The sequence below is a fragment of the Anomaloglossus baeobatrachus genome, chromosome 3 (assembly GCF_048569485.1).
Source record: "Anomaloglossus baeobatrachus isolate aAnoBae1 chromosome 3, aAnoBae1.hap1, whole genome shotgun sequence".
Classification (NCBI taxonomy): Eukaryota; Metazoa; Chordata; class Amphibia; order Anura; family Aromobatidae; genus Anomaloglossus; species Anomaloglossus baeobatrachus.
Genome location: NC_134355.1, coordinates 376,544,907 through 376,567,721, shown reverse-complemented (window position 1 = coordinate 376,567,721; position 22,815 = coordinate 376,544,907). Strand labels below are relative to the sequence as shown.

The 22,815-nt window shown below is 42.0% G+C and overlaps 1 protein-coding gene across 1 annotated transcript in view; it reads left to right on the top strand.

Annotated features, from left to right (window-relative positions):
- BCKDHB (branched chain keto acid dehydrogenase E1 subunit beta) overlaps window positions 1-22,815 on the top strand; it is a 274,772-nt gene that overhangs the window by 97,985 nt on the left and 153,972 nt on the right. The window contains exons 7-8 of the mRNA XM_075341500.1: window positions 10,723-10,820; window positions 13,519-13,629. Coding sequence (XP_075197615.1) covers window positions 10,723-10,820; window positions 13,519-13,629 — 209 coding nt within the window. The remainder of the gene's footprint in view (window positions 1-10,722; window positions 10,821-13,518; window positions 13,630-22,815) is intronic.

The window sequence follows — 22,815 nt, the reverse complement described above, 5'->3', positions numbered from 1 at the left end:
CTCACAGTAGTTGGTAGGAATTTTGGCCCATTCCTCCTGACAGAACTGAACTGAGCCATTTTTGTAGGTCGCGTTGCTTGCACCTGCCTTTTCAGCTTTGCCCATAAATTTTCAATAAGATTGAGATCAGGGCTTTGTGATGGCCACTCTAAAACATTGACTTTGTTATCCTTAAGCCACTTGTCCATTTGGAAGACCCATTTCTGCCCAAGCTTTAAGTTTCTGGCTGATGTGTTGAGATGTCTTGAGATGTTGCTTCAGTATTGCCACAATATCTTCTTTCCTCATGATGCCATCTATTTTGTGAAGTGCACCAGTCCGTCATGCAGCAAAACAACCCCACAAGATGATGCTGACACCATGCACATATCTGACCAAAGCACGTTCATCTCTGGCACACAGAACCCGTCTCCTTCCTGAGCGGTATGATGTCTGGACATTCCCATCTTGTTTGTACTTTCATGTAATTGTTTGTACAGATGAAAAAAGGCACCTTCAGATATATGGAAATTGCACTCAAGGATGAACCAGACTTGTGCAAGTCCACAATTGTCTTCCTGAGAGCTTGACTGATTTCTTTTGATTTTGCTATGATGCTACACAAAGAAGTGGTGTGTTTCAGGTGTGCATTAAAATATATCCACATGTGTATCTCTAATTAACTCAGATGTTGCCAATAAACTTATCAGACGCTTCGAAAGACATGACATCATCATATGGGCTGTCCCATATTGTTTAAGGCATAGTACTTAAGGGTGCTTTACACACTACGACATCGCTAGCAATCTCGTTAGCGATGTTAAATTCTGGATCGCAAGTGCGATCTTTCGAGATCGCACATAGGTCATTTTACGCATGTGCGATCTCGAAAGATCGCACTTGCGATCTAGAATTTAACATCGCTAACGAGATCGCTAGCGATATCGCAGTGTGTAAAGCACCCTTTAGTGTATGTAAAGTTTTGACTTTGCAAAAAGTAATGAAAATGTCTTAAAACATTCACTGTCATTATTCTGGCATTTGGCATATATAAATAATTTTAGTACCTAAATTACCTAAAACGGTAAAGGTTTATTCTGATTTAATGTCAGTGAGAAAAACATGCATATGTGTCTTTTTAGATGGTTTCAACTGATACACACACACACACACACACACACACACACACACACACACACACACACACACACACACATATATACACTACAGTTCAATAGTTTGGGGTCACCCAGACAATTTTGTCTTTTCCATGAAAAATCATACTTTTATTTATCAAATGAGTTACATAATGAATTCAAAATATAATCCAGACATTGACTAGGTTAGGAATAATGATTTTTACTTGAAATAATAATTTTCTCCTTCAAACTTTGCTTTCGTCACAGAATTCTCCTTTGCAGCAATTCCAGCTTTGCAGACCTTTGGCATTCTAGCTGTTAATTTGCGGAAGTAATCTGGAGATATTTCACCCCATGCTTCCAGAAGCCCCTCCCACACGTTGGATTGGCTTGATGGGCACTTTTTGCGTACCATACGGTCAAGCTGGTCCCAATAGGGTTGAGATCTGGTAACTGAGCTGGTCTCTCCATTACAGATAGAATACCAGCTGCCTGCTCTTTCCCTAAATAGTTCACACATAATTTGGAGGTTTGCTTTGAGTCATTGTCCTTTTTGTAGGATGAAATTGGCTCCAATCAAGTGCTGTCCACAGGGTATGGCAGGGCGTTGCAAAATAGTGATAGCCTTCCTTATTCAAAATTGCTTTTACCTTGTACAAATCTCCCACTTTACCACCACCAAAGCAACCCCAGACCATCACATTATCTCCACCATGCTTGACAGATGGCGTCAGGCGCTCTTCCAGCATCTTTTCAGTTGTTCTGCGTCCCACAAATGTTCTTTTGTGTGATCCTTCACCTCAAACTTCGATTTATCTGTCCATTACACTTTTTTCCAATCTTCCTCTGTCCAATGTCTGTGTTTTTTTTTTTGCCCATATTAATCCTTTCCTTTTATTAGCCATATATATCACTCTCAGATATGGCTTTTTCCTTGCCACTCTGCCCTGAAGGCCAGCATCCCAGAGTTGCCTCTTCACTGTAGATGTTGACACTGGTGTTTTGCGGATACTATTTAATGAATCTGCCAGTTGAGGACCTGTGAGGCGTTGATTTCTCAAACTAGAGACTCTAATGTACATGTCTTGTTGCTCAGTTGTGCAGCAGGGCCTCCGACTTTTCTTTCTACTCTGGTTAGAGCCTGTTTGTGCTCTCCTCTGAAGTAGTACACACAGTTGTAGGAAATCTTCAGTTTCTTGGCAATTTCTCGCATGGAATATTTTTCACTTCTAAGAACAAGAATAGATTGTCGAGTTTCACATGAAAGTTCTCTTTTTCTGGCTATTTTGAGAGTTTAATGGAACCAACAAATGTAATGCTCCAGATTCTCAACTAGCTCAAACGAAGGTCAGTTTTTATAGCTTCTCTAATCAGCAAAACTGTTTTCAGCTGTGCTAACATACTTGCACAAGGGTTTTCAAGGGATTTCTAAACATCCATTAGCCTTCTAACAGAGTTAGCAAACACAATGTACCATTAGAACACTGGAGTGGTGGTGGTTGAAAATGGGCCTCTATACACCTGTGTAGATATTGCATTAAAAACCAGACGTTTGCAGCCAGAATAGTCATTTACCACATTATCTATGTATAGAGTGTATTTTTGTTTAATTCTATGTTAGATTCATTGCAAAAAAATGTGCTATTCTTTAAAAAATAAGGAAATATCTAAATGACCCTAAACTTTTGAACTGTAGTGTATATAAACAACAGACACACACTCACAGAATCTATCTATATATATAATTGCCTTACTCTGTCTGTCTGTCTTGCTCCAAAATTGTGTCCTTACGGTGACACAAAGCTGATTGGCCGCTGGGTTCGCCATGGCCCCGCCCCCCCGCACGGATTGGCCCTCGCCCAGGCTGCGCCCCCACACGGATTGGCCGGCCGCTCGCCCAGGCTCCGCCCCCCCACAGATTGGCCTCTCGCCCCGGCACCCTGCAGGCATTGGCAACTCGGCCACGCCCTGCCCCCCTCACGCAATGCACGCTAGCTCTGGCCCCGCCCCCCCCTGCATTCCCCGAACCGACACGGTCACGGAGCTACGACTACCAGGTGAGTACTGTACCCCTGGGAGCCCACATCAGCGTACGCCGCCAAACCAGCCGACACATACCCTCGCATTGCTGGGGCTGGCCGGCGTATGCTGGTGTGGGCTCCCGTGCGAGCGGGGGACGAGATGCGCTGGTAACCATGGTAGCATAGTTACCAACGCATCAAGGTCCTGCAGCGGCGAAAAATACACACACACACACACACACACTCTCACACACACATCACATCGCATCCACATACTCACAACATCCTGGGATATCGCTTGCTTCTCGGCGGCGATATTGTGCTGTGAGCTTCCAGGACCTGCCGGAGGATCACATGGCCAGAAGCATGTGGTATCTCCAGATGTTGTGAGTATGAGCGCGTATGTGCAATATCGTCAATGTGTGTGTGTGTGTGAGTGTATGCGATTGGGTGTGTGTGAGTGTATGCGATCGTGTGTGTGTGTGAGTGTATGCGATCGGGTGTGTGTGGGTGTGTGTGTGTATGCGATCGGATCTGTGAGTGTCGGCAGAGGAGCACGGCATGCTGGAGGAGGCTGGCAGGAGAGAGGCTGATCCTGGGGAAGGCTGGGATGGGGAGGCTGATGCTGGGGACAGAGAGGCTGATGCTGGGATGAGAGAGGCTGATGCTGGGATGAGAGAGGCTGATGCTGGGATGAGAGAGGCTGATGCTGGGATGAGAGAGGCTGATGCTGGGATGAGAGAGGCTGATGCTGGGATGAGAGAGGCTGATGCTGGGATTAGAGAGGCTGATGCTGGGATGAGAGAGGCTGATGCTGGGGACAGAGAGGCTGATGCTGGGAGGAGAGAGGCTGATGCTGGGGACAGAGAGGCTGATGCTGGGAGGAGAGAGGCTGATGCTGGGGACAGAGAGGCTGATGCTGGGGACGGAGAGGCTGATGCTGGGATGAGAGAGGCTGATGCTGGGATGAGAGAGGCTGATGCTGGGAGGAGAGAGGCTGATGCTGGGAGGAGAGAGGCTGATGCTGGGAGGAGAGAGGCTGATGCTGGGAGTAGAGAGGCTGATGCTGGGGGAGAGAGGCTGATGCTGGGAGGAGAGAGGCTGATGCTGGGGACAGAGGCTGATGCTGGGGAGGAGAGAGGCTGATGCTGGGGACAGAGAGGCTGATGCTGGGGACAGAGAGTCTGATGCTGGGAGGAGAGAGGCTGATGCTGGGAGGAGAGAGGCTGATGCTGGGAGGAGAGAGGCTGATGCTGGGATGAGAGAGGCTGATGCTGGGGACAGAGAGGCTGATGCTGGGATGAGAGAGGCTGATGCTGGGATGAGAGAGGCTGATGCTGGGATGAGAGAGGCTGATGCTGGGATGAGAGAGGCTGATGCTGGGATGAGAGAGGCTGATGCTGGGATGAGAGAGGCTGATGCTGGGAGGAGAGAGGCTGATGCTGGGAGGAGAGAGGCTGATGCTGGGATGAGAGAGGCTGATGCTGGGATGAGAGAGGCTGATGCTGGGATGAGAGAGGCTGATGCTGCGGGTAGAGAGGCTGATGCTGGGAGGAGAGAGGCTGATGCTGCGGGCAGAGAGGCTGATGCTGCGGGTAGAGAGGCTGATGCTGGTGCAGCATGGGGGATGGAGCACGATGGGGGGTGCGCAGCATGGGGGTTGGAGCACGTTTGGGAGTGCGCAGCATGGCGCATGGAGCACGTTTGGGAGTGCGCAGCATGGCGGATGGAGCACGTTTGGGAGTGCGCAGCATGGCGGATGGACCACGTTTGGGAGTGCGCAGCATGGCGGATGGACCACGTTTGGGAGTGCGCAGCATGGCGGATGGAGCACGTTTGGGAGTGCGCAGCATGGCGGATGGAGCACGTTTGGGAGTGCGCAGCATGGGGGATGCAGCACGATGGGGAGTGCGGAGTATGGCGCATGGAGCACGTTTGGGAGTGCGCAGCATGGCGGATGGACCACGTTTGGGAGTGCGCAGCATGGTGGATGGACCACGTTTGGGAGTGCGCAGCATGGCGGATGGAGCACGTTTGGGAGTGCGCAGCATGGCGGATGGAGCACGTTTGGGAGTGCGCAGCATGGCGGATGGAGCACGTTTGGGAGTGCGCAGCATGGGGGATGCAGCACGATGGGGAGTGCGGAGTATGGCGGGTGGAGCACGTTTGGGAGTGCGCAGCATGGCGGATGGAGCACGTTTGGGAGTGCGCAGCATGGGGGATGCAGCACGATGGGGAGTGCGGAGTATGGCGGGTGGAGCACGTTTGGGAGTGCGCAGCATGGCGGATGGACCACGTTTGGGAGTGCGCAGCATGGCGGATGGAGCACGTTTGGGAGTGCGCAGCATGGGAGATGGAGCACGATGGGGGGTGCGCAGCATAGGGGATGGAGCACGATGGGGAGTGCGCTGCATGGGGGATGGAGCACGATGGGGAGTGCGCTGCATGGGGGATGGAGCACGATGGGAAGTGCACACCTCCCCCCAACACACACACACACGCGCGCGCACTGCACAACACACCACACACACACTGGGAACCACAAACAACTGCCCTACACAGACACCCACACACACAGACAACGCAGCACACACAAATATACGCACATACCGCACAACACACACATTGCACACAACATACCTCCCCCCAAAACACACCACACACACACAAACCGCGCAACACACACACAACGCTACAGACACACAGCGCTCCACAAACAACGCAACACACATACAACACCGCTCTCACCCCCCGTCACACCCAGACAACACCCAGAACATGTACAGCGCCCTACACAAACACTTGGTAACTACACACAACAACATATATATATATATATAACAAAAATCATACATGAACTACACAATACGTAAATTCTAGAATACCCGATGCGTAGAATCGGGCCACCTTCTAGTAATATATATGTGTGTACAAATATACTTCTGAACCACTTCAGAGTTCAGTCAAATAGCAATCTACTATGGTCAGAATTATGATATATATATATATATATATATGTGTATGTATGTATGTATGTATATGTATATATATATATATATATAATAAATAAAATGTGTGTATGTATGTATATACAAGTGTGTGTATACGTATATATATGTGTGTGTGTGTGTGTGTGTATATATATATATATATATATATATATATATATATATATATATAATATTTATTTATTTATTTTACAATATAGTATATTGTATGTTCTTACATTGCAACTACTGTGAACATACTATCATGTCCCACAGAATAGTTGCTATTTTGTTTTTTCTCTTACCTCCTTCAGCTCAGTTGTAGTCTTTACACATTTTTGGCAGTCCTGACTGAATTTTGTCTCCATGATTATGCCGTTGGTACATGCACAGAGGGGTTATTCTCAATGGCCTCATTCCCAAGTCTAACCATAATGCCTTCCGCGCTTTAGTACATATGGTGTGAAACCTGAGCGCTCTTTTAGGGATTGCTTACTGGTGAAGCTCAGATCTTAAGCATTGCCTCCCTGCAGTCAGGACGCGGTGCCACCTGATGTGACGCTCTTACCCGGCTGCCATGCGGGTGCACCTTTTTAAGTGCATTTGTCATTTCTTGATTTTGGCAAATTACATAAAGGGGTAACTTAGACGGCAGAGGTTTCATTGTTGTGTTAACCTCCTGCTTCTTGAGTGGGATACAGTTTGTGCATATTCTTGAATACTTGAGCTATACACCCTGCAGTCCCTGATGAATGTTCTGCCTGCTAATTAATGCCATATGTCGCATTCATCCATATCCTCCAAATCTACAATTTGCCAGGACCATTTGTAAAGTTGGTACTGAGTGAAAATCCAAACTTTGTAGGAAACTTTGAATCCATAGTACGTATATCAAGCTTTCATCACTTGGCTGCATTATTCATGCCGTCCTGATACCCTGCAGATAGGTTATGAGCTGGTTTGCATTCTCATTTCTGCCAATAAGGACATAATGATAAAGAATCAGGCGGAAAGATGAGTCACCTTGACATTCTCCAGCTCAGGCGAGTAATGGAGACTCTTCGATGATGTCTTTTGACCTTTTCTATGTAGTTTATTGTACCACGTATGACATGCAGAAAGTGATGGTGGAATGAATAGAACGTGCATCAATGGTTGCTATGGTGAAAAGGAAGCGGCAAGAGTGTTTGCTAATATGATAACGTATTCAGTTTTCCAGAGCTTACGTGGATATAAATAAAACATGGATTTTGTTAGCCTATTTTTTTTTTTTTAAAAATATAATTCTAGTTTACTAGAGTACAGGTAGTTTAGATTGTGTGGCATTATATCTTTATACTAAATAGACAGACATTCAGAGCGAGATTATTACTGCAAAAACTACCAGTCTGTTTTTTTTTTGCTATAGTTCACAACTAGTGATGAGCGAGCACTACCATGCTCAGGTGCTCTGCACTTCTAACGAGTAGTGATTTGTGAACACTACCATGCTCGGGTGCTCTGCACTTCTAACGAGTAGTGATTTGTGAACACTACCATGCTCGGGTGCTCTGCACTCATAACGAGTAGTGATGTGTGAGCATTACCATGCTCGGTACTCATAACTAGTACTGATGAACAAGCACTGCTATGATCAGGTGCTCAGTACTTGTAAATAGTAGTGATTGAGTGAACACTGCCATGCTCAGATGCTCGGTACTCAAGTCGTAACTAATAGTGATGAGTGAGCAATACCATGCTCGGGTACTCTGTATTTGTAACTAGTACTGATGAGCAAGCACTGCCATGCTCAGTACATGTAACTAGTAGTGATGAGCAAACACTACCATGCTCGGATGCTCTGTACTCAAGTCGTAACTAATAGTGATGAACGAGCACTAACATGCTCTGTACTCGTAACTAGTTGTGGTGATTGAGCACTACCATACTCTAGTGCTTGGTACTTGTGACTAGTATTGATGAGCGAGTACTACAGTGCTTGGGTGCTCTGTACTAGTAACTAGTGATGAGCGAACACTACCATGCTTGGTACTCGTAACTAGCAGTGATGATAAGCGAGCACTATCTTGCTCGGGTGCTCGGTACTCGTAGTGAGCAGTCTGATGCTCAGATGGAGATGACTCGAGCACCCGAATATAATGGAAGTCAATGGGGAACTCGAGCATTTTTCCAGATTTCCCCTATTAACTTCCATTATACTCTGTACACAAGTCCGGAGTATACATCTGCTCGTTACGAGCACTCGACTATGGTAGTGCTCGCTCATCACTTTTCACAAAAATTAAAAATATAGTATTTTTTTTTTAAAGTATTTTATTATCTATTTGTAAGTGCCCAAACAATGCGTTGGATCCACTTTGAAACATAAGGGTTCATTCACACAAAATTATTATTACGTACAGATTTTGGTATCATAGGGATATTCGCTTAAGATCCAACTCTCGTTGACTTCAATGGAAAATCTGTGTCGTTGCTGAAGCATTGCACATTTTTCCTAGCTCGTGTTGCAAGAACGAGACAGATCACTTATTTCATCAGATTACATATTGAAAAGATGGTAATATGTCACATGTAAATTATTGCCTGTTCAATTACACTAATCTGTATGTGTGGATCTATGTCATTTAAAGCTGCCCAAATCCAGGGGTCTGTCTCCAATTTTTGCTTTGATTTCTTTTACAAATTAATGTTGGATTTTTGCCATCTAAAAACTTAAGAAAAGGGGCCACAGAGAGGAGTACAAATGTGCAACGTACATTAGTGTCCGCGGACCTAAGAAAACACAGCATACATAGTAATAGGCATTTACTATACCTTGCTACTTTGCAGTCTACCTACTAGTCTGTGGCTGTGAGGACGGAACATACACTGGTTTATAGTTCATGGGGTTTTTTTGGCTCTGAGGCCATAACGAGAGGTCATTGTAGTCAATAATGGCAGTATTTTAAGTGCACCTCCTCAACAGTAATATACTGTAAAAAATATTCCCTTGCCATGCTGAGCTGCTGTCTTTCTGTCTGTGAACTACAATCTAAGGACTTGATTCATCATTTGAATTTTTTAAAGTTCCTATTCTTTTATATTTTTGTCTTATCATATTCGTTGATTTGTTTTTATTGCTTAGTTTCGATAAATTTGGCTCATGTGGTTCATGAATATTGTGCAAAGTAAAACAAAAAAATTGGCTTTTTTTAGATTTTAACCATTTTTTCAAGTATTTGAACAAAGTCACAAAAAAAACCAAAATGGACTTTTGCTTGATGTGCATAAAATCACTCCAAGGGGCTACTGGAGTGGAGTGTACCTAGTTTTGTAAATTGTTAAAAAGTCACAATCTGATGACAACATCTGGAATCACTAATCCAGAAAGCGGAAAGAAGAAAAAACATTAACAACTGGCAAAAACATAGAATATAGAATTCAAAAAAAGGCGCAAAGAGAATAACAAATTGTGTGGAAACAGAAAAAAGGCAAAAACTCCACATAAAACTAGACAAAAAACTGGTGCAAAGTCATGATGAAGTGGGTCCTAAATATTTTAAACATTTTCTGTCTAAACAAGAAAGCATTGAAAGGTCCTCCATAAATGTACTTCTCAGTGAGATTTAAAAATGTCTGAACTACATTGTACTGCTGTTAGTTTTTTTTTTCGATTTTATATAGTAGGAAATATTTTAATGATTTGTCGTAAAATGTGTAGATGAGTTGTTGTACTGTGGTGTATATTGATTAAGTCATGCCCCGGTCTGTATGCAAAGTCAGATGGGGACACTCCGGCTGCCACTTTTCAATGGCTGGACTTTTTTACGAGTTTCAGTTGTTAAGCTGGCTCTAATTAAATGTGAATGATTTGCAAAGTGAACCCTCTGACAATGACACTTATGGAAAGGGTGGAAGGCATCTGGTCTGAAGAGGCCAAGTAGATGCTCGATGATGTGAGGTATCGGAATGCTGTCTCTGTGTATTTTATCTATCCTACACATCTATCCTGTTGAACGCAAATGAAGCATAATACTTATTGTTTGCATTTGTAAGGATAGTCATGTTTTTCAGTGAGGGAGCTTGAATCCGGCCAGATAGGATTATAGACGACATTAAATTATGTTAATATATCATAATATATATTTAGGATCGCTACTTCCAATAGGTGGCGCTGCACTAGAGTTTGTCTCCTTTCCTGGAGAGACAATTGGAATATTTCCCAGAGGGGCATGGCAGCTATAAGTCCCCTTACTGGCAGCCAGACTGGCTTGCAAAGTCTCCTTAAGGAGTATAGTGTTCCCCCATGGTCCCCACAAAGCTTCTCATGAGCCAGATCAGACACCCCATACTTTGCACTGACGAGGGGCAAGCACCCCGAAACACCGCGTCTGCAAATTGGGATTCTGATCTGGCATATATATCCTAAGTCATATGCAAAAGATTGTTAAAAATCCACATTTGACTTTTAGGATCGCTACTTCCAGTAGGTGGCGCTGCACTAGAGTTTATCTCCTTTACTGGAGAGACAATGTTAGTATATCAGAAAGTAACTAGATCTGAAAATGGTAATATGGTTTAATTCTGTTTTTGTTTTTTTTTTTTTTTTTTTTTTAGTTGAGCAAGTTCCTGTGGAACCGTACTACATCCCTTTGTCTCAGGCCGAGGTGGTTCAGGAAGGAAGCGACGTTACTTTATTATCTTGGGGTACTCAGGTTAGTATACCACACTCACTTGGCAATTTTATCATAAGTGCCATAGAAATGAATAGAGAGAGCGCACACAATCGCGGCCACCTCTCTATTTCTGGCAACATCTGCGGGGGCACCAGTTTTATTCCACAATCATGGGATATATTGATATAGTCCCTGAATGTTACAGGTGGGAATAAGCCCTTAACATTGTTTTATAGATACTGTACCACATTGGACATGATTTTGAGGTTAAACATTTCTTGTTGGTCATATAGAGCTATTATTGGAAGGTGCGTTATATCTAGGAGTCAGGACAATAGTATGGCATATGTTCTTCTGTGATTCACTGTATCATTAAAAGGTTGTCCAGTATTAGTATGTTGAGGAATTTGTAAAAGTTAATTATAACATTCGTGGTAGGTCTGCCCCTCGGCACCACCACCCATCAGCTGCTATCACCTCTGGTGAAGGCCAGGTGTGAACAATTTATGAAGCAGAACACTGCAGCTCGATCTACTGGTGGGTACTGCAGATTCTCTTCCATTTAAAAGAATAAATTGATTACACCCGTCCTCCACTGGAGGTGATTACCACTGACTTGTATCCTGCATTTTTCAACAGTTTTCCCCTTCATATTTTATCACTCATTTTCAGTTGTATCTAGTGGGTGGAGACTAGTTGCCATGATGTCTCCCATGCACAGTACACAGAGATCTGAGGGATTCCTGCCTCTATGTAGCACATGTTCAGAAGCACAGAGCACTGTTGCTGTGAATCCTGCTCTAGGTAGCGATAATTACTTATCTCACTGCTTGTCACTCTGCTTCTTAATTTTCTCACCCTCCCATCTACATAAACCTTAAAATACAGCTGTATACTATCAGTTCTTTTTTTGTTTTGACCAAAATAGGTTTTTAGCTGTTTTTTTTTGTCAGAAGATATGAGACTTGGATAAAGACAAGATATATCGTTTTACAACAAGAAATATATTACAATGTTTTTATAGTTAAGAATTCGTTTTTTCTTGTATGCAAAAATTGGTCTGATTTTCATTAATGTTGTGGAGCAGATCTTTATCAGTTTGGTTTATTTTTTTTTTGTTTTTTAACAGTATTTCATCAGTGGTTCTCTTTAAAGCAAAAAAAAAAAAAAAAAGATAAATATATAAATTTAGACACACAGTATGCCTACAAAACACAAATGTGAATAGCCCCAAAGACTGAAATGGGTACATGTTCTATCAGTGAAAAACATAAAACACGTATGTCAGAATGAGGCACATCTCTGACTATTTGTACTATTATTGAACTGTTCTGCACTGATTGAGCGGTTACCAGGAGCTTCCCTTCTTGATAATGTTTTCTTGGTAGCAACAAATTTGTATTTTATGTTGCACAGAGTAAACATGAACTGGGAAAAAAATAGCAAAATAGTAATGAAGATATATTTCCAAGACGGATTTTGCATTGGTTATATAGCAAAGTGGAGCTCTAGTTTTCCTACCGCAGTAGTGTTTCAGAGGAGCTGAATGGGAGCTCACAGGAGGACAACTTCTTTTTAGAAGATCTATTATGACACAGATCCCACTCAAATGACGGCATTGAGACTTCTAGAATAGGAACTATCCTTAAAAGTGTATCTCTGCTTTTGACTCAGAGTCGAATATTCTCTGCAGAGTTTATGAAGTCCAAATTACCAGTCTCAGACTGGCCCACTGGGGAACAGGTAAATTACCCGGTGGGCCCTTCTCTTCACAATATGTGCAGTATTTCGCACAATACACTTAATTCACTATGTACAGATAAAGGCTGTATGTAATCAATCATTCACAAACTGCCCAGTTTATTATTTTATAGAAGCAAAGGTAAATTTGTGAATGAGCATAATGTAATGTGTATGTAGCGGAACAGTGGACCTCCAGAGTGAATGGTACTAGTGGTGCCTCAGCACCCCAGTAGAGTCCACAAAATCAAGCTTTCCAAATCTCTAGCTTCTTTAGTCTTACCGGCAATTCGGAAGGAAGAAGGTGGGCGGGATGTTATGTCCCGCTCATCTCCGCCCCTCCGCTTTTATTGGCCGGCCGCTTAGTGACGTTGCGGTGACGCCGAATGCACCTCCCCCTTGAAGGAGGGATTGTTCGGCGGTCACCGCGACGTCGCCGACAAGGTATGTGCGTATGAAGCTGCCGTAGCGATAACGTTTGCTACGGCAGCGATCACCAGAGATCGCATGTAGGACAGGGGCAGGTACTATCGCGCTTGACATCGCTAGCCAATGCTAGCGATGTCGCAACGTGTAAAGTACCCCTTAAAATTGATATGAACAACTGATGCCATATCTCTAGTTGTTATTCTTCTAAGTGTTTCAGATGACAGACATCCTTAATCATGATATATACACACCGTATTTAAACTACCATAAAAGATTAAATTTAGATCCTGTAAAAATAAAATAAAAACACCTCTACTTCCAGTATTACTTTGATGCTTATTTTTACAGATGTTTATATAAAACAGTCCTCAACATGATTAAATACTTCACTGGATATGAAAATGTCAAACTGTGATATGTGTGCCGCTGTAATGAACAAAATTGGATGGTTGTTACCTTCCGCTTCTCTGGATTTAATTTACCTCCGGTATGATTTTGGCACTTGTTAACCTTTCATTTTTATGAGATTACTTGTTTTTGCTGACTTGTAGCTGAAAATTCTCTTTAGGTTCATGTTCTTCGTGAAGTTGCATCTATGGCCCAAGAAAAACTTGGCTTGTCCTGTGAAGTGATCGACTTAAGAACTATTTTGCCATGGGATGTTGAAACCGTCTGTAAGGTAAGCGATATGACATCATGATAACATTGGAGTAATCGGGTACTTGGAAATGGGCGGGAAGTATTTAATGTATCTTAAAAGAAAAATGTCATTTAGAATTTAAAACTGGAAACTATGAAGAGCTAGATTTTGACACTAATTCAATGTGAAGTCTGTGTATTATTAAGCTCAATTGTACTTTAAGCAACTGATTCCTTTAACTCCGTCTGTTCATATTAGTTGGTTATGAGATCAATGAGCCACTTAATGATGAGGTAAAGCTACAACAAATGCAGCCTTGTTCTGATGATACATAGCATTATAGCTGGATTATAAGGAGGCAACAGGATCCGTTTCACAGGGGCCCCCAGCCGCAAATTCCATCAAATTATTCAAAAACCTTCAGAGGAACAAGACACGAGTGAAAAGGTTGTAAGTGTGTTATATAATATAAGACTGTAAACTGTTAACTATCCACAGGAGAACGTGCTGGTCACTGGGCTATCAACATTGAGATCTCAATGTATCCTGAGAAAATGGCTATGAAATTCCTATTGGAATGAATCGCCATTCTCTGCTAGGATTCCATTCCAACTGGGCATTTCAAGCCCCATCCTTGGGATCAGAGTGGGCCTCCAGCAATCGGCAACGTGTTACCTGTCCTGTGTGCCATGTCGGGATTAACTCTTTAAGGCCATATTATTCTCTTAATACTATCATTTGGTTGACGTATAGTCTAATTATGGTTGTCGGCACATTCCCTTTTAAGAAATGTCAGTAGGCTGCTGAAAAAAATGATTTAGGCTTGCTTAAGCTATGCAAACAGCTTACAAACAATAGGATTTTCTTGTTTGTTGGTTGATCGCTACCATGTTTACCTGACTTAATGATTGGGAAAAAGCTCTTATATGTACATCAGTTGTACATGTGTGATTTATCTGAGAATGGAGATGTGATCTCTGAAACATGTAATAAAATCACGGTTAACCATTACTGCTGACCATCTTCTTACGACAGCGCGGGAGTCCACGTCTATTGGAATTTTTGACGGTAATATACAGTAGTGCAAGGAATAAGGGATTGAAACCTGTTCCTATGAAACATTTGTTTCTTCCAATTCATAGATGGAGATGATTCTCTTTGCAGAGGTCCACATAGTGTACGGCATCTTACCGAAAATGTCCATCTTGTTGTTATAGAGCCCTGATCCAAACCAAAGATGCCTACCTATCTGTAGACAGCAGTGCTGTGGAGAGATTGAAAAAGGGCTTTATTTCACTCTTCAAAACCAATTAATTGACATTCTTGAAATGTCTCAGGCTGTACTGTACGGTTAACATCATAGCGCACCTTGATGTACAATAGCATAAAACACCATACAAGCAAGATCCCTACACTATGAATTAAACGCTCCACCAATCCATCATTCTAATAAAACTTCAAATAGCCATCATGAAACAGTCAAGTACCAACCACATATATTAGGCCTTGTGGAGATACATCTCCCCATAGACTCAGCTAGGTGGTTGAAGAATCAGAGCAAGCAGTTAGACACTCGGACAGGCTCGACTCATGTACTGAGTATAATGGATGTCAATGGGGAACTCGAGCATTTTTCTGGAAGACCTAAGTGCCCTGTTAATATAAATGATTGCCCTTCGTACTTAGCATATTTACAGTTCACTTCTCTAAGTGAGTCAGCAAACCTTTTTAGACGCGGATATCATTCTAGAGAAAATACCATGGTCCTGAGTGACATGGCCCCTAGTAAAGCATCGGGCCAGCAAGGGCTCCCATTGGAATTGTATGTTGTATATCAAAAGATTTTAATTCTCCACCTTCTAGAGGTTTTTTTGTAAGTGTCTACTGGCCCATTTCATTAGTAAACGCTAATTATAAAATCTTCACTTAAATTCTAGCTATGAGACTCGGTAAAGTGATTCTAGATTAAATGCATTCCAGCCAAATGGAATTTATGCCAGGCAAGAGCACTTCCATATCACAAGGGTACAATCTGTAGCCCAATGCTTTGTAGAATAGACATTTCTGACAGCATGTTTTAAAAAAAAAAAAAAAAAAATTGGATTTGGCGCAAGACTCTGTAAATAGATACATATGTGGTCCCTGAAGTTAAAGGGAAGCAATCACCAGGATTTTTGTATATAAGATAAAGCCAGTGCTATACTGGGACTATCCGGCTGATTCTATACATATTATTATTGGTCAGCTCGGATGTTTAGGTTTTCAAATCGAAGAAAGTGCAGTTAATAAAATCGGCAGCTTCTTAAGTGACAGTTGCACTGGAGCAGATAATACATTCATAGTTATCCCCTCCCCCTGTTAAAATTAGCATAAGTATTATACAAACTATTCACTTTGTCACTCGCAGGACCTGTGTGAGGTCATACCCATGTGACCTGGTATCCAGCTTTGTTTGCGGAGGCTCCGCCCCTGCTGGTCACATGGTTATAATCTCACACAGGTCCTGCAAGAGACAGTGAAATAGTTTGTTAGAATTAGTTTAAGTATTATACAGGGGGAGGGGATAACTATGAATATATTATCCGATCCTCAGCTGCTGTCACTCATTAAGCAGCTAATTTTATAAACTTTACTTTCTTGGATTTCAAAACCTAAACATCCGAGCTGACCACTACAGGTATGTATAGAATCAGCCTGATATATAGCACTGGCTTTAGCTTATATACGAAAATCCTGTTGATTTGGTTTCCTTTAAGGTATTAGTGAATGGCCTTCCATCCGCATCCTTCTCTCTTGAATGAGGTACTCGTCAGGGCTATCCCCTCTCCCCTGCTTTATTTGCTCTGGCTATTGAAGCATTAGCTATTAGAATACGCTCCAAGCCACTAATTAAAGGTATTTCTATAGCTGATCGGATGGATACTATTGGGTTACATGCTGAGGACATGATCATTTTTATGGAACAGGTCAGGGATACTTTACCTCATGTTGTCTCTACTATAGATAAATTTGGCAGATTTTTTGGCCTTTCTTTAAACTGGAACTAATTTACGTTAATGCCCCTTTTATGCGACACTTCTACCCATTTAGATTCTTTGTCACTTTTACCAGTGGTTACACATTTTAAATATTTAAGGTCCAACATCAAGAACGTAAAAGGGATGTCTCTTCTAACATTCTGCCTCTATTAGATTATGCCAAAGTGAAGTTTAATCTCTGGGGTAAAACTACCTTTGTCAGTGTCGGGACGCATAAATCGAATTCAGATATTATTGCCAAAATTCAGTTATACTTTGCAGCACAGTGTAATGCCTATCCTTAAATCCTTCTTCACAAAACGTGGCTCGCTAATATCCTTATTTGTATGGGGTAGTTCTTGGCCAAAACCTAAATTATCTACCCTTTAACGACCCAAAAAGTTTGGGGGTACAGCTTTGCCAGGTGTTTTTCTTTATTACATACAGTAGCTGGCCAGTACAAGGCTATGTGTTGAGTTATTCAGAGGGCACGCCAAATTTACACAAGGCCAGTAAAGTCACTTAGTTGGATGCCAGGTTCTCAGTTGCCAAATACGGAGAGTTACTTGGTGGAAGCGGCAAACATTAGCCGTCTACTAGGATTTTTGGAGCCTGATAAACCTGACATTCTCAAAATGTTACCTATGCTCAGGTTGGCGCAATTAGTCTGGAGACAGATGAGACAAGTGTCAAATTTCAATTCTATTTTAGCGGATATGCCTCAACTATAGTACCCTTAGGCTATGTGCACACTATGATGTTTTTGCACTTCTCAAACACGCTGCGTTTTTGGTCGCAAAAAACGCACAAAAACGCAGTGGCTAAAAACGCGTTTTTGATCACTGCATTTTGCTGCGTTTTTCCAATGCATGAAAAGTCATAGACTTTGCTGGGGAAGCAAAGTCATGCAGTTTGGATCCCAAAAACGCACCCGAAAAATGTGCAAAAACGCTCAGTGCCCGCACAGCCTTATTTTTCATCCTTGGTATCTCACCCATCTTCTTAATTTTTTAACACTCAAAACATCATTTTACTTTGGTGTCCTTTATGACCAGAAAATACTGTTTATCAGTAATTGAGAAATAAGTATAATGTGCTGAAATCCCAATTTTTTAGATCTCTTTAATTAAGATATGTTCTTCAATCACAGCTGGATTTACAAAATGCAAAGGTACCATCTCTACCTTCCCATTGATAGGTATTCTTAAAGAGAACTAGCCAGCAGGATTTTTCTATGTCAGATAAAGGCTGTGCCATACTGGCACTAACTACCTGAATCCAGGCATACTTGTTATGCTTGGTTGATTAAATATCTTTATTCAAAGTTGCAGAAATTCACTGCACTTTGATGTGTGCAACATAGGTTGTCCTTTGTGGGTCGGGTCCTCGCGTTTATTCCTTCTCCACCGGCATCCTCTGGTATGACCTCTTTTCTGTATTTGAATGCCGTGCCGCCATTGCTGTGGTTGGTGACGTGTGTGCATTGCCACAGTACTCAGGTCTTCATTAAAATTTCTCTGGAGTCCGCAAATGCGCGTACCGTGATCTCCGGCGGCATTTTATTGAACACACTACATTGCCGACTATGAGAAGCGTTTTTCATTGCATCGGATCTTTCTATAACTGGTATGCCTGCATTCAGCATCTTAGTGCCTGTATGGCAATGCCTTTACGTGATGTAGAAAAATCCTTCTGGTTGGTCCTCTTTAAGTCGCAAGGCCCACAAGGTCTCATATCAGGCCTGTATGCATACATGTTATCAATAGAGGAATAGAATCAGCTCACCCAGACATCATGGAGACTCCCATAGAAGACAGGTGCACGGTGAAGCCGGCCCGGCTGTGAAACTCCAAGAAGAAAAAAATCCAGCACTCGTGTCCAAAAATTGTGTAAAATCTTGCTTTTTTATTTAATTCATAATAAAATGGAAATGTATCATATCCATAGAGTATAAAAAATCCCCATACAGATGAGATGAGATGTCAGGGGGGTACGCGTTTCGAGCTACATGCTCTTAATCTCAATCCACTCCAATCCAGGTGGATTGAGATTAAGAGCATGTAGCTCGAAACGCGTACCCCCCTGACATCTCATCTCATCTGTATGGGGATTTTTTATACTCTATGGATATGATACATTTCCATTTTATTATGAATTAAATAAAAAAGCAAGATTTTACACAATTTTTGGACACTAGTGCTGGATTTTCTTCTTCTTGATGTTATCAATAGGTATTTGTTTCACTTCACTGAGGCTGAAAGACAGGTGGGAGCTGCTAATGCCCACTATTTAGTCAGGAGGATTGGGAGGAGATCTTGGAATTCTCCCTTTTGTCTCCTGTTCAGTGAACAATCAAATGACTCCATTATACATTATTAACCCGGCCTGCCTAACCCCATCAAGATTACAAATAATGGACAGGTTACCCTCTTAGGAAAGTCTGCGGTGCCACACCTTCAACTCAGTATTTTGCCTCATGGTTTGGGCTTGTCCAATTATTCTCTCCTTCTGCCATAGTATAGTCACCTTCCTGTTCGCCCTGATATCCATTCCCACTCCAATAGATCATAAAATATGTTTATTTTGACCACTAGCGGAAGAAATATGGAGTCGTCATACCAGAATGTTTCTCAGATAAAATGTATTTTTTGCAAGGAAATTGATAGCTACACGGTGGATGGGTAATTTTTCCCCAACATCGAGAGCCAGGGTTGATCCCATAAACACAATAATCACATATGAGAAAAGAGTGCATTATAATAATGGATGTTATAAGAAGTTTGATAAGGTATGGGACATATGGAACTCATCGGCGAATACAGTCTTTCCCAATTGAGGTATTATTTATGCCACCAGTTAATGGTTACATAAAGTTTGGAGATATTGGTAGGACTCTTAAGCGGGCTTTACACGCTGCGATCTCGCTAGCGAGATCTCAAGCGATCGTACCCACCCCGTCGGATGTGCGACACGGGCAAATCGCTGCCCGTGGCGCACAACCTCGCTTACACAAACTTACCTGCCCTGCGACGTCGCTCTGGCCGGCGAACCGCCTCCTTTCTAAGAGGGCGGTTCGTGCAACGTCATGCGGTAGGCGCCCAATAGAAGCGGAGGGGCGGAGATGAGCGGGACATAAAATCCCGCCTACCTCCTTTCTTCCGCATTGCCGGTGGAGGCAGGTAAGGAGATGTTCGTCGCTCCTGCGGTGTCACACACAGCGATGTGTGGTGCCGCAGGAACGAGGAACAACATCGCTAATAAGCTGAAAACTATTTTTGGTTTCAGAACGACCTCTCCGCGGAAAACTATTTTGAACGCTTTTGTGATCGTTTAAGGTCGCTCATAAGTGCCACACACTGCAATATCGTAAATGACGCTGGATGTGCGTCACAAACACTGTGACCGCGACGATAATTCATTACCAATATCGCAAGCGTGTAAAGCCCGCTTTACAGTGGGCAGCAAAAAATTTGATTGTTATTGTTGGATCTGAACAGCCTAAATTCAGAGCTTATACTTCAGGTTTGATGTTAGAAGAGTAACATGTATATTGTTTCTATTCTTCTTTAACACAAATTGGGTTGTAAGTGACTTGCCTGTGCAATGATATGTATACCTAGGCAATTCTACCTTTTTGTAGAATAACGCATATTGCTGTACTTAAATTTTCTACTTCTGAGCAAGTCTTTAGGAATACATGTAATGTTGTTGTGTAACAGTTTTTTCAATAAAACAAATTAAAAAAAAAACAAAGAAAAAACAAAGAATCAGACATGTGATGAGGAGTAAGTGACAGTGATAGTTATCACTAGCTCGTAGTTTCATTTATGATTAGACACCATCGGCAGAGAGGAGGAAGTAGCGGAGTATCAATCTTCATCAACATCCAGACTGTTCATAATAATCAAAATGTGCATTCCCTTTTAGCTACCTGTGAAAGTCTTGGACAGATGAGAAGCCAAAGTCAAAAAGAATCCTTTAAAAGAGTTTATAAAGCGCTGAGCTTCCTGAATACTTTGTCCCATGGTTCCAGTGGGAAACTTCTAGCATTGAACAAGTGCCTAACTATTCGTACTCGCTATACTCATAACGAGTACTGTCTAATACTCGCATATTCGTTCCGAATAGCCTGTGTAATGCAATTTCAATACTCGCAAAGTAAAGAGTAACCCAAATTCCGCACTATTCACTACTCGCACGACTAGTACAGCAATCCGGTTACTTTGCAAGGTTTTCCCCAGTGACTTGCATTGCACACATGCATATTAGACAGTACTTGTTATGAGTATATTGAGTACCAATAGTTAGGTACTCGCTCTACTCTGGAAACATCCATGAAGTACAGGGTATGGGCAGTCGTTCCAAGCAGCATTAATTTTCTTCCCATCTTCTTACAGTCACAGTAATACACAAAGCATGATGATGGCAGTGCGGTGGAATGATTGACTTGTTTGCCACCCTAGCAAGGCAAGCAGTGACATGGGAAGGCCAGGCTTGAGGTGTGCTTTGAAGCACAGACAGGCTTTCTTTATGCAGGAGTCTTTTCCTCAGTGATTAGCTGCCTATAGCACCACATTCTAAAAATATCCCTCTCTACTTATTTATCCATTTCTGTAGCCACAAAAAATCAATCAATATAATCTGTTTTTGATGTAGACTGTCTCTGATGAGGGCAAGACCCCACATCCAGGAATGCTGCATGTCTAGTATTAGTGGATGATCACATTAACCATAGGTGGAAATTTATCTTCAAGCACTGATGTATGGACATGTCACCCATAGACAGAACATAATGCAGGAATCCGGGATGGATTGTCACTGTCATGGGATATGTTATCCCTATGGATGACAAATGTATTGTTAATGTCTATATTTTGATTGGTTTAGAATTTTTAGTTTTTACACTGCTTGGCATTTTTAATAGCTAGAAAACACCTTTAAACAAAATCCAGCCTAAGTCAATTTTTTTTTAAATATAAACTCCCCACCTTCATTCCAGGATCCAGGACTCCAGGCCCCGTCTGCAGATTACACGTGCGGTTCATCGCCCTGAATGTAGACGCGTTCCTTTCACATATCTTACAGCTTGCTCCAGTCATGTGTTTTTTTTCTTCTTCATTTGTCTCCTTCAGTAACCCATCTGGAAAGAGTCTAAGAAAGCCATAAAACACTGGCTGTTACTTGTTTAGATTGGGCACAGCATTTTCTGCCTTGTATATTTTTTCCTGTTCCGCAGAATAGCCAGAGATTTTATTGTGCTTTTCTTTCCTAGCCACTGTCCACATAATTACAAATCTACTTTTTAGGTTTCCTCTTCCTATGAGGCAGTGTTTTCTGTGTCCTTGTTTCTTTTCTTTTTTGGTGTAGCCTTCGCGGATATCCTCTCCTCCTTTGTACTCATTTATTATGAGATTAATAGTTAGCTGATGTTGGCAATGACCTGCTTCTCTCCGGCTCCAATTTATATTAGATCTCACTTATAAATACATTTTTCTGATTAGTGAAACAATTTATCAGCTAATATATGAGAATTTATTAGGTGCTTTGTAATGACTCACGGTTGTAAACTGGGTTGTACACTATAATGTTCTTGGCCATTATCAGCTTTTAGCATTTAGTTAAAGTATCTAATAATTCAGGCGAGAACATGGAGAGGGCACGATCTTTTAGGTGACGGTAAACTATATATTCTATATTGGTGTGAAAGGAAAATGAATGATTTTCTGTCATACCCAATAGAAATACTAATTACAAATTTGACAGGGTTCAGAGGATGCTTTTTTTTTTTTTTGCCACCTTTCGAGTTCGATAAGATTTTACCTGAAAGAACATTTTACTACCATATGATGTGCACCAAAAAAAGTGTCCTTCAACACACTTAAGTACACTGCTTCTCCCATGATTTATTATATAATTATTAATATTTTTATTTTATGGTGTTCCTAATGCAATAATTTTTAAAAAATAGCATTTGAACTAATATTAAATTAGTGAAATGTGGGGAAAAGTTTGCTCCGTAAGAATTAACCTATCCAGCAGGACCATCTACTGCGCTGATAAAACAGTGATTATATAATAATGAAGTCAAGCAGTCTTGTAAGTGACACATCGTTGGAATTGGGGTCTCTGCCTCTACATCATGCTGATCTCAGATGGGGGAGCAAAAACATTGTGACAGACTTCCTTTAATGGGCCATCTGATTTTTTT